Source organism: Peromyscus eremicus, chromosome 9, assembly GCF_949786415.1.
Source record: "Peromyscus eremicus chromosome 9, PerEre_H2_v1, whole genome shotgun sequence".
In the NCBI taxonomy this organism is placed as follows: Eukaryota; Metazoa; Chordata; class Mammalia; order Rodentia; family Cricetidae; genus Peromyscus; species Peromyscus eremicus.
Genome location: NC_081425.1, coordinates 61,227,013 through 61,240,270, shown reverse-complemented (window position 1 = coordinate 61,240,270; position 13,258 = coordinate 61,227,013). Strand labels below are relative to the sequence as shown.

At 46.1% G+C, this 13,258-nt stretch overlaps 1 protein-coding gene across 1 annotated transcript in view; it reads left to right on the top strand.

Moving 5' to 3' along the window:
* Positions 1-13,258, top strand: part of Mipep (mitochondrial intermediate peptidase) — a 134,670-nt gene that overhangs the window by 94,269 nt on the left and 27,143 nt on the right. Inside the window, exons 17-18 of the mRNA XM_059273530.1 lie at positions 5,968-6,089; positions 9,117-9,190. Coding sequence (XP_059129513.1) covers positions 5,968-6,089; positions 9,117-9,190 — 196 coding nt within the window. The remainder of the gene's footprint in view (positions 1-5,967; positions 6,090-9,116; positions 9,191-13,258) is intronic.

Genomic DNA, 13,258 nt, shown 5'->3' with positions numbered 1-13,258 from the left:
TGTGATGCTGTCATATGGGCAAGGGAAGATTTAGGAAGGACATTCCATGTAACAGAGTCATCACTGTGACATCCAGCACCATTGCCAAATTCTGTCAGCTGAAACAAGGAACAAAGTCTGTTCATGAGGGATTGATGGACAGATGGAACCATCTGTGCCCAGCGTAACTGTATTTAGTCACTGCATATTACAATGTGAAATTCTTCAGTTTGGGAACTATTGCGTCATGAGTTTTGGAAAAACGTCAGAAAATCTTTTTTTATTACTTTTAAAAGAGAGAGAGTAAGAAAGATAGTGAGTGTGTGTGTGTGTGTGTGTGTGTGTGTGTATGTGTGTGTGTGTGTGTGTGTGTGTGTGTGTGTGTGTGTGTGTTGGCACTTGTATGCCACAGCACACATATAGAGGTCAGAGGATAACTTGCAGAAGTCAGTTTTTCCACCGTGATGGTCCCAGAGATTGAAAGTCAGGTTGTCAGGCTTGGTATCAGGCACCTTTACTCACTTGAGCCATCTTTCCAGCTCCAATTTTATTTTATTTTTTTTTTTTTTGAGGCAAGATCTTTTTTGTCTAGAGTTCAAGGCTACCCTCAGCTATTTATAAGAGCCTGTCTCAGTAAAACAAAGACAAGCAAGCAAACAAAAACCAACAACAGCAAAACCTTACAGCTAACAAGTTATGTGGGTCCAATTTGTTTTTTGCACCATAGCATCCTCTTGTCTGTAATAGGAATTTAATAATTCCAAGGTTGCTCATCCGGGTCAGAGTCCACTCTTGCATAACATTGACTACCACTGAAGTTCAAGAAGCCGATAGTGTCTAGCTAGTCCCCATCAAATTCCTGCTGTGCTCCTGCAGGATTGTGTGACTCCAGACCTGGACACAGCAAGTGCTCCAGGTTGAGTGGCACACCCCAGAAGCTCTCATGCAGCCTGGTATGCTCCAGGGATAGGTTGTCTTATGCTGTATTTTAGGTTACACAGTCACATCTATCACTGGAAATGAAATGATGTGTGCCATATTTGATAGTAAATGAAGAGAGATGATGAATTCCATTATTCAATATTTATCACTTGGTTAACGGGTGCTGACTGCACAAGTCCCTCTTCCAAGTTCAAAGGGGATGATAGTAAATAAGCATGATGGCTTTTGTTCCTAGAAGGCTGTGCAGTCAGAGAAGGGTAAATACAGGTCCCCTTGACTCCACTCTGTAAGTTCTACTGCAGGTCGCAGTGTCCATGCTTTCTTGCATTGCCTCACCAGCAGGTGGAATCCTGGGTCATCTGACCCTTGAGAGTTAGAGTCATCTTGGGTCAGTGTGACAGTCACAAGTCCGTGTCACCGGCTCTGCAATACTGTTAGTGCTGTGTGTTTTGGAAACAGTGATGAATACCTCTTAGGAGGAAGATTTAAAGGGGAAATTTAAAGGCCTCACTTCAGAGCACTGCAGCCCCATTCCAGAAAGAATAATGTCTTTCACTTTTTCAGATGAAAGACTGAAATGGAAACAAGAACTTAATATTAGGTTGAATTAGCAGGAATCTAGTAATTGTGTTCAAACAGTAGAATTGCAGGTCTTATCCATGAGCTTACAAACCTCTGATGAAAGGTGTCAGGTAGGCATAATTTCTTTAGTATGTCTTGAGGTAAAAAGGGCTTAGAACTAAACTCAAGGCTGTAATTAGAGATCGAGACAGCAGTAAGGCTGACTCCACAGTGCAGGCGGCTGCCCCCACGGTCCTGACGTCTGTGTGTGTGTGTGTGTGTGTGTGTGTGTGTGTGTGTGTGTGTGTGTGTGTCCCTCCTTTTCTGAAAGGTCTTGTTTTTATTGTGAGGTTTATATGGGGCTCACCGGAGTTGAAACTAAGGTACCTGACATTTCTTAGTTCAGTCAGGTTGCTATTGAAGTGTGTCTTGCTCTCGAGCTAGAACAAAACAGTACTCAGCAGGCACCTACACTGTGCACCTGCCATGTGGGACTGTGACACTAGTTCTGCAGGTCACCAGGAAGACAGAAGACAAAGCCCCGTGGCCCCTGTGCCGCTGGTTCTGTGAATGTAGAGCTATGTCCTGGTGAAGGGTCACCACTGAAGCAGCAAGCCATGGTCTGCCAAAGGTCTCACCACAGCCGAATTGCTCTCTGAGACACTCCTAGGTGTAGATAAGATTCCAGCATACCATAAAAGCATGAAGTGTCCCCTCCCCAACTAAGGTGGACGGTGCAGAACTCTGTGTGCAGTTTAAATGAATTCCAGAGGACCACCCTTTTGGTAGAGTATAGCTCGTCAAAGTCAGCTGTACTGAAATTTGACCACAGATGGTCCTAGGCTCCTTGGCTTGCTTTTAAAAACCACTGTAGGGGTAGAGAAGATGGCGTAGTCAGTAAAGTAGTTGCTGCATGAGTGTGAGGATTCACGCCCACATAAAAAGCTCACGTGACAGTACATGTCTGTTATCCCAGTGATGGGGAATTAGTGACAGGAGGATCCAGTAGTCTACTTGGCAAGCTCTAGGCCAGTAAGAGACTCTGTCTCAAAAATTGCAACTGCAGAAGACACCAGATGTTGACTTCTGGACTTTAGACAGACAGACAGACACACACACACAAACACACACGCACACACTCACCCCACTTTGTCTGAACAAGGCCCATAGTCAGGCTTCCCCCATTTGCCTCCCTGCTACAAGGGGCTTAAGTGGCAGGAGGCTGAGGGGCTGTGTTTGCCAGCAGTAGCATGGCCTCCTATCAGACTCCGGCAGCCTCACTTCAGAGTGGTGGTTCTTTTTTTTTTTTAATTTAATTTTATTTTATTTTACAATATAATTTAACTCTACATATCAGCCACGGACTCCCTTGTTCTCCCCCCTCCCGCCCCCTCCCCTTCCTCCCAGCCGACCCCCCATTCCCATCTCCTCCAGGGCAAAGACTCCCCCTAGGATTGAGATCAACCTGGTAGACTCAGTCCAGGCAGGTCCAGTCCCCTCGTCCCAGGCCGAGCCAAGCGACACTGCATAGGCCCCAGGTTCCAAACAGCCAACTCATGCAATGAGTACAGGACCCGGTCCCACTGCCTGGATGCCTCCCAAACAGATCAAGCCATTCAACTGTCTCACTTATCCAGAGGGCCTGATCCATTTTGGGGCCCCTCAGCCATTGGTTCATAGTTCATGTGTTTCCATTCGTTTGGCTATTTGTCCCTGTGCTTTATCCAACCTTGGTCTTAACAATTCTTGCTCATATAAACCCTCCTCTTTCTCGCTAATTGGACTCCCAGAGCTCCACCCGGGGCCTAGCCATGGATCTCTGCATCCGGTTCCCTCAGTCATTGGGTGGGGTTTCTAGCACGACAATTAGGGTGTTTGGCCATCCTATCACCAGAGTAGGTCAGTTCGGGCTGTCTCTCGACCATTGCCAGCAGTCTATTGTGGGGGCATCTTTGTGGATTTCTGTGGGCCTCTCTAGCACTTGTTACATGCTGTTGTAAGGACTACATCTGTGCCTGGGGGAGGAAGTGGCCTGTGCAAGGAAGAACAGGCCTGCTCACTGTGACAGCGACCCAGGATGGCGGCAAGTGCACTTGTGTAGTCTGAGTGTGGTCAGGAGGCATCAGAGCTTCTGTTCCAACTGGCTATGTGCCTTGTTGCTAGATGTTGCCCTCAAGGATGACTCCACAGGACATTCTGCCAGGGAGGCACTAGGCAAGGCCCTCTCCTTCAGGGCATGGCCCACACAGTACCTACCTTATCTCTGATCCTATCTTTTTGTAGAAAGTGGTGAGTAGACATTGAGGATTATGTCCCAGGCTGGTTGGGATACTTCTGCATACCTCCCTGTGATAGCACCTTGTCCATTCCAGGCAGAGTAATTACCTCAAAAGATGTGTGCAATTGTGTAACTAGCACATGGCCTTGGCTTTAAAATTGTGAGCGAGGCATTGGGGTTCAGAATGTCCTGAGACTTGCCATACCTCTGTGATAAAGGGACCATCTTTCAGACATTTTGGTTTCTTTATGTATCAACTAGAATTTACTTGTCTAGTTCATAGCAAACTACAAAGTTGCAAGAATTACAGATTACTTATACTTTATTTTTCAGGGGATATAAGACTTGTTAAAGAATTATTTTACAAGAAAAAAAAGGCTTCATTTTAAAAAGTATTTTAGGTCACATAAAGTATGCTTGAAGAAAGTATAAAATTGTGTCAGAAAGCCAGGTGGGGGCTGGTGGCACATGCCTTTAATCCCAGCAGTCAGGAGGTGGAGGCAGGCAGATCTCTGTGAGGCCAGCCAGGTCTACAGAGTGAGTTCCAGGACAGCCAGGGCTACATAGAGAAACCCTGGCTTTAAAAAAAAAAGTGTCAGAAAACTGAAGCCCCAAGGGTGTCCTTGTGGGACAATACTCACACCCACTTCTGTTGGTCAGAAATGCTGTCTAGGGAGCTTAGGTGCCTGCCCCTGCACTACCCTCACAGTAGGTATGCATTCCATGGTATTGGTAGAAAAGAAGTCTCCATGTGTTAGTCTTTCCCATGAGGATCCATGAAGTCTGTCTTAAAATAGCTGCTTGTCTGCCCTCGAGCACATGCCCCCACAGAAATCCCTCTTTCAGATGCCCATGACTGGGCTGGCCGCTGCTCCTCTGTTGACCCTCCTGCTGCTCTCACTGAGCTGTCCCCTCCGTCCTTCTGCTATATACATCCCATGGTGACAAACTGCATGCAGAATAACTATCTGGCCGCTTCGTCCTACTCAGGACTACCAGAGAAGCTGCTCCTGAGAAGGCAGGACCCAAAGCTTTCTTCTGCATTCCTAGAGGCTGCAGTGTCAGACTACCTTGGATTTGTAACCCTGTCTTTTCTGAAAGAAAACCATGTCCCACTCTTCAGTCCTCTTTATGTAGCCTAGAGCCCTTAATTCTCTCCTCTTTCCCCTCCTACTCTGTCTGTGCCTTTTAGTTTTGTCATAAAATGATATGGAATACCATAAAGTAACATAATAAAAATATGGGAACATTTAGCTTTTGGAACCCCCCCCCCCCAGAAGTGAGGTCACACAGCAAATAGTGGCTACAGTCAGATAATCAAGAATAAGTCAACTCATGACATTGTCTTCTTTCTAGGTCATCATATGAAATAAAGTGTAATAAGTAATTAAACTCAGTGAAAAGAAATTAACCAAAAGAATGTAACCAAACTGTAAAACATACTTTTGTACGCTAACGGTTGTTTTCACCTGAGGCGAAGTTGTTTTCAAGTATGCATTCATCACTGAGGCTGTCAGAACAAAGACTTCCAGACTGGGTTGTCTAAACAACAGAAGTGTATTAGCAGTGGCAGACTCCTTGAGGCTGAAAGCCAGGATGTCAGCTTATCATTTTCTGAGGCCATGCCCTTGTACTGCAAATGGAACCTTTTCTGTCCTTGTGATCTGTTATCTGTGTACATGTCTCTAGGGTCTTTGTCCAGATGTCCTTTTCTGAGGACACCAGCTTCATTTTCACTTCTTTACCTCTTTAAGGGACCAGTCTCCAAATTCAGCCACATTTTGGGCTGGAGAAAATTGCTCAGTGGTTAAGAGAACATGTTCTTGCAGAGAATCCAGATTTGATTCCCAACACTTACATGGTGGCTCACAACCATTTGTAACTCCAGTTCCAGGGGATCTAACGCCCTATTCTAACCTCCGTGGGTACCAGGCATGAATGTGGTGCATATACATGCAGGCAAAACACTCACACATAAAATTAAATAAATCTTTAAAAATTTCAGATACAGCCACATTCTGAGGTTTGGGCTTATAATTTCAGTCTATTCATACACAAGTGAACCCATAATAGTCTACAGATATGACAATATTGATATTGTGAGTGACATAACTCTTTGAGGTGGGACATTTAAGCTTTGTGTATATGCTGCATTGCATCCTCTCAGATGCTGTTCTCAGCTCCTGTGTTGGGTTTCTGTTTGGCAGGCCTGGCAGCTGAGGTTCAGCCACCTCGTGGGATATGGTGCCAAATATTACTCGTACCTGATGTCCAGGGCTGTAGCATCCATGGTCTGGAAGGAGTGCTTCCTACAGGATCCTTTTAACAGGTAACAAGGGTGGGGGCAATTTATGAAACATCCTCTCCTTAATCCCTAAGATGCAACACACACACACTGTATCCACTGTCAGCTGCTTAGAACTTTGTGGTCCTGGCAGTGGGTGGCAACACTGTGACCAGTCTCTTATTAGGCCTATCCCTCCAATGAGCCCTTCTGCCTCCTGATGTGACCATGAACTTTCCCTCACTCTGCAGCTCTGAGGCCTTCTGTGGGACTTGCCTAGTATCCTTGGATGGAGAGAAGACCCTGTGTGAGGCCCCCAGCATCTGCCCAGAGCAGTCTTGGGCTACCTTCCATACAGCCCATGCTTCCTAGTGCGTTCCCAAGCTTTCTTGCCAAAGCCTGGGTGACTGGAGTTCCAGGTCTAGGGATACCCTTATTCCTCCCTCTGGTCCACTACAAAACTTGTCCTTCTCCTCGGCTGGAGCAGCACTGGCCTAGGCCATTAACACCCAGTTTTTTTCTGGAAATGGACTTACTTCCTGCTTTGAATGCCTTCTTTCTCTGGCGAAATTGTCCAGACAGAAAGTGAGCAGTCCCGAGGAGGGGCCTGCTTTCCTGTTCACCTTGACTCAGGTCCTTTCCTGGCGGCCACTCATTGCCCCTTGAGCAGCACAGGTGCCTCAGTACAGCACCTCACATCACTGCTGGCCGACCTCTGAGGGGCCCCGTGAAGCCTTGCCCCATATGTCCTTCATTAGGATGACCAGTGGTTTAGACCAACACTGACTCTTTTGATACAATTTTTAAGACATGACTTTTTGGGCCACTCTCAGGAGTACAGTAGATTAGCAGCAATTGTACCCCTTGTAGTGACTGTTTAAAGGTGGGAGGGACATCAAGTCCACTCCTTCCCAGAACAGTCAGACCTGGCCATAGGTCTAGAGGGTGTGGGCCTTGTACAGGTCAAGAAGAGCAGGGCATCTTATGTTGTGTCTGTTTGAGTTCCTCCTGGTGTCCTCACAGGACCTGGTAGCAGGAGAAATCTGGAGGACCTGTGGCTCTGGCCGCCTCAGAATTCCTTAGAAGGAGCTTCCTTTGGAAGCAAACCAGTAATTACAGCCTGATGTCATAGTCGCTTAGAGCACTTTATCTCCTCACCCCCGAAGTGAGATATCTCTAACACTTCGCAGGCAGTTCCAGGAGATGGCTATCGGCTCTGCACTCCGCCTGTTCACACACAGCCTCTGAGCTCCATGGAGCCTTCCAGCAGCTGGGCAGAGCTGGCTTTTCCATGAGAGTACACTGGGGCTCATGAGATGGGTGGCAGCCAGCCGAGGGACCAAGAGGATTCTGTGGGTCTCCCACCCCACCTCCTTGCCCCTGCACACTCCCTCCACACCCCTGAGCATTCCCTACAGTTTCACAGATTCAGATAATCTCAGAAGTTAATAATCACATTCAGTTCCAGAATCTTTGCAACTGGGATCTGGCGTCATAGGGTTTGGCTGTTTTTTACAGCCTGGTACCAACATTTTACTGTGTCTCCTGCCCCTTGCATACTGCAGATATGTGGCCTGCTTTCCAGACTTTGTTTCCAAAGGGTCTGCAGCCAACTTGACTACAGTAAATCAGGGATGGTAGCTCTTTACTGAAGATTTCTATAAAATGGACAAAATTTCATCTTGTTTGAAGGAACTATACTTTAATAGAAAACCACATGCTAACAAAAACATATCTCCAAATATTTCCCTGTTGGTAATATGTGAATTCTTGCCTAGACACGTAGCTGCTATACTTTCATGATCACGTAAAAGTTAGCTTGTAAATGTACTCTCTGGACTAGGAAATTCCTAAACTCTGTCAAAGAGTCCTTTGCTTTCTCTTGTTGTGTTTGGTTTGGGTGTTTTGTTTTGTTTTCAAGGCAGTTGGTTACCCTGGACCTCCTGATTCTCCCTCCTCAGCCTCCAGAGTTAGGCTTACAGGTCTACACCAAAGAGTCCTTCTAAGCAAGAGCCAGACTCTGGGGCTCCTTGGTGTACAGGACTCCAAAGCAGAGGCATGCCAGAGGGAGGTCACAGAGGAGGGCTTTGATTTGAGGGAAGGGTATTATATCCCACGGCCAGAAGGAGGAACAATACCTCCTCCTCCACGCCAGACCAGAGGTTGGCCGAAGCCTCTTCACACCTTGCCCTGCTTCTGTGTGACTCTCCTGCTTTGCCTTAGTGTTCATGTTAAGATACTGACCATGGTCATGTTTTATTCATGTTGTAATGCTGCCTAGAAGTGCAGGTTCCCAGCACCCAGGTGAAAAACCAAATGTAGTGACATAGGCCTGCAATCCCAGTGCCAGGAAGGTACAAACAGGCACATCCCAGAGCTCACTAGCCAGCCAGTCTAGCTGAATCAGTGAGCCATAGAGTCAGTGAGAGAGACTGTCTCAAAAGTAAGGTGGAGCCGGGCGGTGGTGGCACACGCCTTTAATCCCAGCACTCGGGAGGCAGAGCCAGGCGGATCTCTGTGAGTTCAAGGCCAGCCTGGGCTACCAAGTGAGTCCCAGGAAAGGCGCAAAGCTACACAGAGAAACCCTGTCTCGAAAAACCAAAAAAAAAAAAAAAAAAAAAAAGTAAGGTGGAGAGCCACTGAGGAAGTCGCCTGAAGTTGACCTCTCACCTCCACATGCTCACACACTTGTACATGACACCTATGTGCACATGTGCTTCATAAACACAAACACTCAAGTCCGGTTAGAGACAGAATTACCTATTATACAAAAAAAGACTCCAGAACCAGTAGAATGAAAATAATATCAGGACTGGGTGTATAGCTCAGTGGTAGAACACTCATCTAGTATGCACAAAGCCCTGGGTTCATTCACCAGTACCATGCCAAAAAAGTTACCTAGTCTCATTAAACTGTGTAGTTGCTTGTGTTAAAAGTACTGTAATTTGCATAAAATATAAAACCACTAAATACCTTATTTTTAAGTATAAAATGTCCCCAGAGCTCAAGACAATATGGATAGAGCCGCACAGACTGTGTGAGCAGGTGTGAATAACAGGATCTCTTCCCCAGGGCTGCCGGGGAGCGCTACCGCAGAGAGATGTTAGCCCACGGTGGAGGCAAGAAGCCCATGCTGATGGTTCAAGGTAAAGGACAACTCACACTGCCACCTTTCCTGGGACTTAGGGTTTGTTTTCATCTTCATGGGTTGTATGATACAGCGTCAGCTTTCAGAATGTCGGTAATTCTCTAGTAGAGAATAGTTAACTTGCCAGAAGTCTCAGGAAATGTGCCTTTAGCTCTTAACAGGTCATAGTGGAGGGTTTGTTTTTGTTTGGGTTTTGCTGTTGTTGCTTTAGCTAAAGAATTCATACATTTATTCCTTTTTTTTCTTCTGAGAAATCCAAAGCTTAAGGTTAGAAATTTGATATATTAAAAAAATTAGAACCTAGTTAAAGCATCTGTTTTTATAATATTTTTATTTGAGCCCACTCACCTCCCAGTCTTCCCATGTCTGACCGCCTTCCCCTGTGACCCCTCCCCAGCACGAATTCTAATTGGTCTTAATAATAAAAACCTGGAGTCAGCTATAGGGGTAAATGCTGAAAGATCAGAGAGACCAAAGAGCAAACCACAGCCACCACCTCTTACCTCGCCAACTCCTCAACCTGAAAGGGGATAAGAGCTCCTGTCTCCTCCTGCCTTACATTCCTCTCTCCGCCCAGCTGTATCACTTCCTGTCTCTACCTCCCTAGTCCTGGGATTAAAGGCATGAGATCCCAAGTGCTGGGATCAAAGGTGTGTTCCACCGCTGTCTGGCTTTGTTTCTCTTTTAGTCTGGATCAATCTTGTGTAGCCCAGGGTGGCCTTGAACCCACAGAGATCCGTCTGCCTCTGCGTCCCGAGTGCTGGGATTAAAGGTGTGTGCCACCGCTGCCTGGCCTCTATGGCTAACTAGTGGCTTAGCTGCACACTCTTTGGTTTTTTTTGTTTGTTTGTTTTGGTTTTTTTTGTTTTTGTTTTTGTTTTTGTTTTTTTTAAAGATTTATTTATTATGAATACAGTGTTCTGTCTGCATGTAGACCTGCAGGCCAGAAGGTGGCACCAGATCTCATTACAGATGATTGTGAGCCATCATGTGGTTGCTGGGAATTGAACTCAGGATCTCTGGAAGGACAGTCAGTGCTCTTAACCTCTAAGCCATCTCTCCAGCCCCTAGCTGCACACTCTGATCTTCAGGCAAGCTTTATTTGTTAGATCACAAATAAAATATCACCAGACCCCACTACCACCACCAAAAAAAAAAAAAAAAAAAAAAAAAAAGTCCATTTTTTGTGGTTCGTGTATTCACTGGAACATAGTCAAATTCCTAGTGGCCAGCCACCCCTAAGGGAGGATGAGCCTTTCTTACCTGCATCCACGCCAGAATCCGTCAGCTGATGAGAGCCTTGTGATGGCTAGAACAGTACAGGGCTAGCTCTCCCATGTTCATGCCACTGCCTGCACTGTAGTGCTGTGGGCCACCAAGCTGTGGGACCAGTTCGCTGGTGAAGGTCAGGGCCAGCTCTCCTGAATCCAGGGACATTAACATGGATTTAGGCAGCAGCCCAACCACAGGCATCTGCAAGGGTTTGTGTGGTAACAATGGCCACAGACATCAACATGGTCCTTGGCCACATCAGGACCATTGACCCACTCATGGCCCTCAGTGGCTGCACGGACCACAAGCCTCAACATGGACTCAGGTGGTTATACATGCCACTCACACGAGCATGGCTCCCTGAGGCAGCAAAGCCTGAGGACATCATCAATGTCAGTCAGTGTTCACCGAGGTCTGGGTAGCAGCATGGACCACCTACACTAACATGGCCTCTGGTATATCAGACCACAGTGGTCCTTTGAGGAGATCTAATCCAGAAGGTGAACGTTTCCTCATCTCAGGCCTCCATCATTGCCCAGAGCCGGGGGCTCCCACGACCGGGCAGTAGGTTCAGTGGCTGAGTTTGCATCTATGTAAGCTCCAGTCTGGTGTAGAGTATCCTATGGACCTGCTCCATTTTTCTCTTCCCACCTCTCCATCACATACTTGTTTTTTGTAGTGGCACTTGGATATCTACTGACTGCCTGGGGCCCTGTCCCAGGAGGCCTAAATCATCTTTTTATACTATCGAAATTTTTCTTTTCCTATATAATTGATAAATGTTAATTTATGGAAATTTTAATTGTAGGTGGAAGTGACCATTATGAATTTTCATGGAATATCCTCACAAATATTTATAGGCAGATGTGCTTATTGGACACTCTCAATATATTGATATAACTATATAACTATCAATATATTGATATAACTATCAATATATTGAGAGTGACTATCTAATGGAATTGTGCTAGGAAGTGATTCCCAGTATTTGGGGAGTACTGTTTTATTGTCTTGGTAGTAACTGTTCTAAAGTGTCCTCTTGCCTACTGTTGACTCTAAGACCAGATCCATACCTTTAATTCTTCCCGTGTTCATCAAGCATGTGAGTAGTAGTGTGCGCCAGGCCTGCTTGTAAGCTCCAGGGGTAGAGGAGTGAAAGACGCCAAGTCAAACAGTGCTCCTGTGAGTTTGCGTTCATTTGATCAGCCCGTCTGGGTTGGTTGGGTAGTTGAGGTGCTGGTCTGGGCTCCCTCTGCTCAATGCTTGATGGCATTCTGGTGCATCAGTGAACAGCTCCACATTGCCTACTTTTAATGAAGAGCATATGCTAATCTTGCCTCAGTGTCCTCCTTGCTCCCTCTTGGCCCTTCTCTATCTCTGCTACATCTACAACGGTTTGTGTGTGGCTTTTTCCTTGCAGTAGGGTCTGGCTATGTTGCTCTGGCTCTTAAACCAAAGCCACTCTCCTCCTGCAGCCTTTGGAATAACTGGTACTGTAGGCATGCACTACCACATGCCTGGCTAGAACTGTTTTAAAGGGCTCTCATGTGGTAGTTAATTCAGTCTCCTTAGGAATCCTCTGAGGCATGAACCATTATCATCTCCATTTTATAGATGATGAAGCAGGCTCCTGTTGGGAGTAGTGAACAGAAGAGCCAGGATTCAAGCCTGGTCCTGCAGCAAAGATCAAGCTTTTCAGGAGCCCGAGAAACAGACTCCAGGCAGAAGGGAAATGAATTGGCTCTAGTAGTGGGTTGCATACTGGTAGTACACAGCCCGAGCGGACAGCCCGTTTCCTTGGAGAAACTGCTTGCTCGTGGTGATAGTTTGTGTTGTGTGTGACATCTGTGCTTCCTTGGGCTCTAAAGGCTGTCCTCACAGGAATATTAATTTCCATGCTGTTCAGCACAAGTCAAAATTTCATTCTGTTCATGGTTCTCGTGACTGCTCTGATTTTCTACTCTTCCCCTGACCATGCTACACCCTCCTCATACAAATTCTGTGCTTTATCTGAAACACTTTTGAGCTAAAAAAAAAAAAAAAAAAAGATTTTTTTTTTTGCACTCAAATTCCCATTCTCATAAGATAAAAACAAGTCCATGGTTTGGGCTACAGCTGCAACATTTAGATTCCAGTTAGCACCAACAGTAACTCTGCTTGTATATTATTTTATATTTCTCTTCATGTTTTCCCACCAGATACTACTATTGATTCATAAGACATATTACATGAATGGGGGAGGTCTGCAGAGAGGTCACAACATCTGTTGTCACTTAAGAGTTGGATTTATAAGACAAGACCCACAATGACTACTCAGTTGTATGCTACAAGCCTGCACTGAAAATCAGGATGTCAGATGCTGGCATTTGGCCTTGACTTCTGGGTTTAACTGGTAGGGTTGCTGAGCTTTGTTGTATACAAGTGAAGCACATGGTGGAGACCATCTTCTTTCTCCCACCCGGCTCTTGTCCTCCCCTCTTCCAAGAGTGCAATGGGTAGACAGCCAGAGTACAAATGGGAGATGCTTTACCATATCAGTTCAGTATTGACTGACAAGCTTTCTATGGGACAAGACAAAACAGATTGCCAGGTGGGGTTTAAATGAAACCGGTTTGAACTCTCTGTAGCAGTGGTGTGCTAGATAAGATAAGCTCTAAGAAGTGTTAAAGCTCAAAGCCTTCTTGGGGTGTGGTGGGGGCTTCTGGGTGCCACCAGAGAGCTGTCCCTTTCAGAGCAAGTCTGCAGATCACATTCAGGAGTAGCAGGAGCAGCTGGTCTCCTGCCTCCTGCCAGT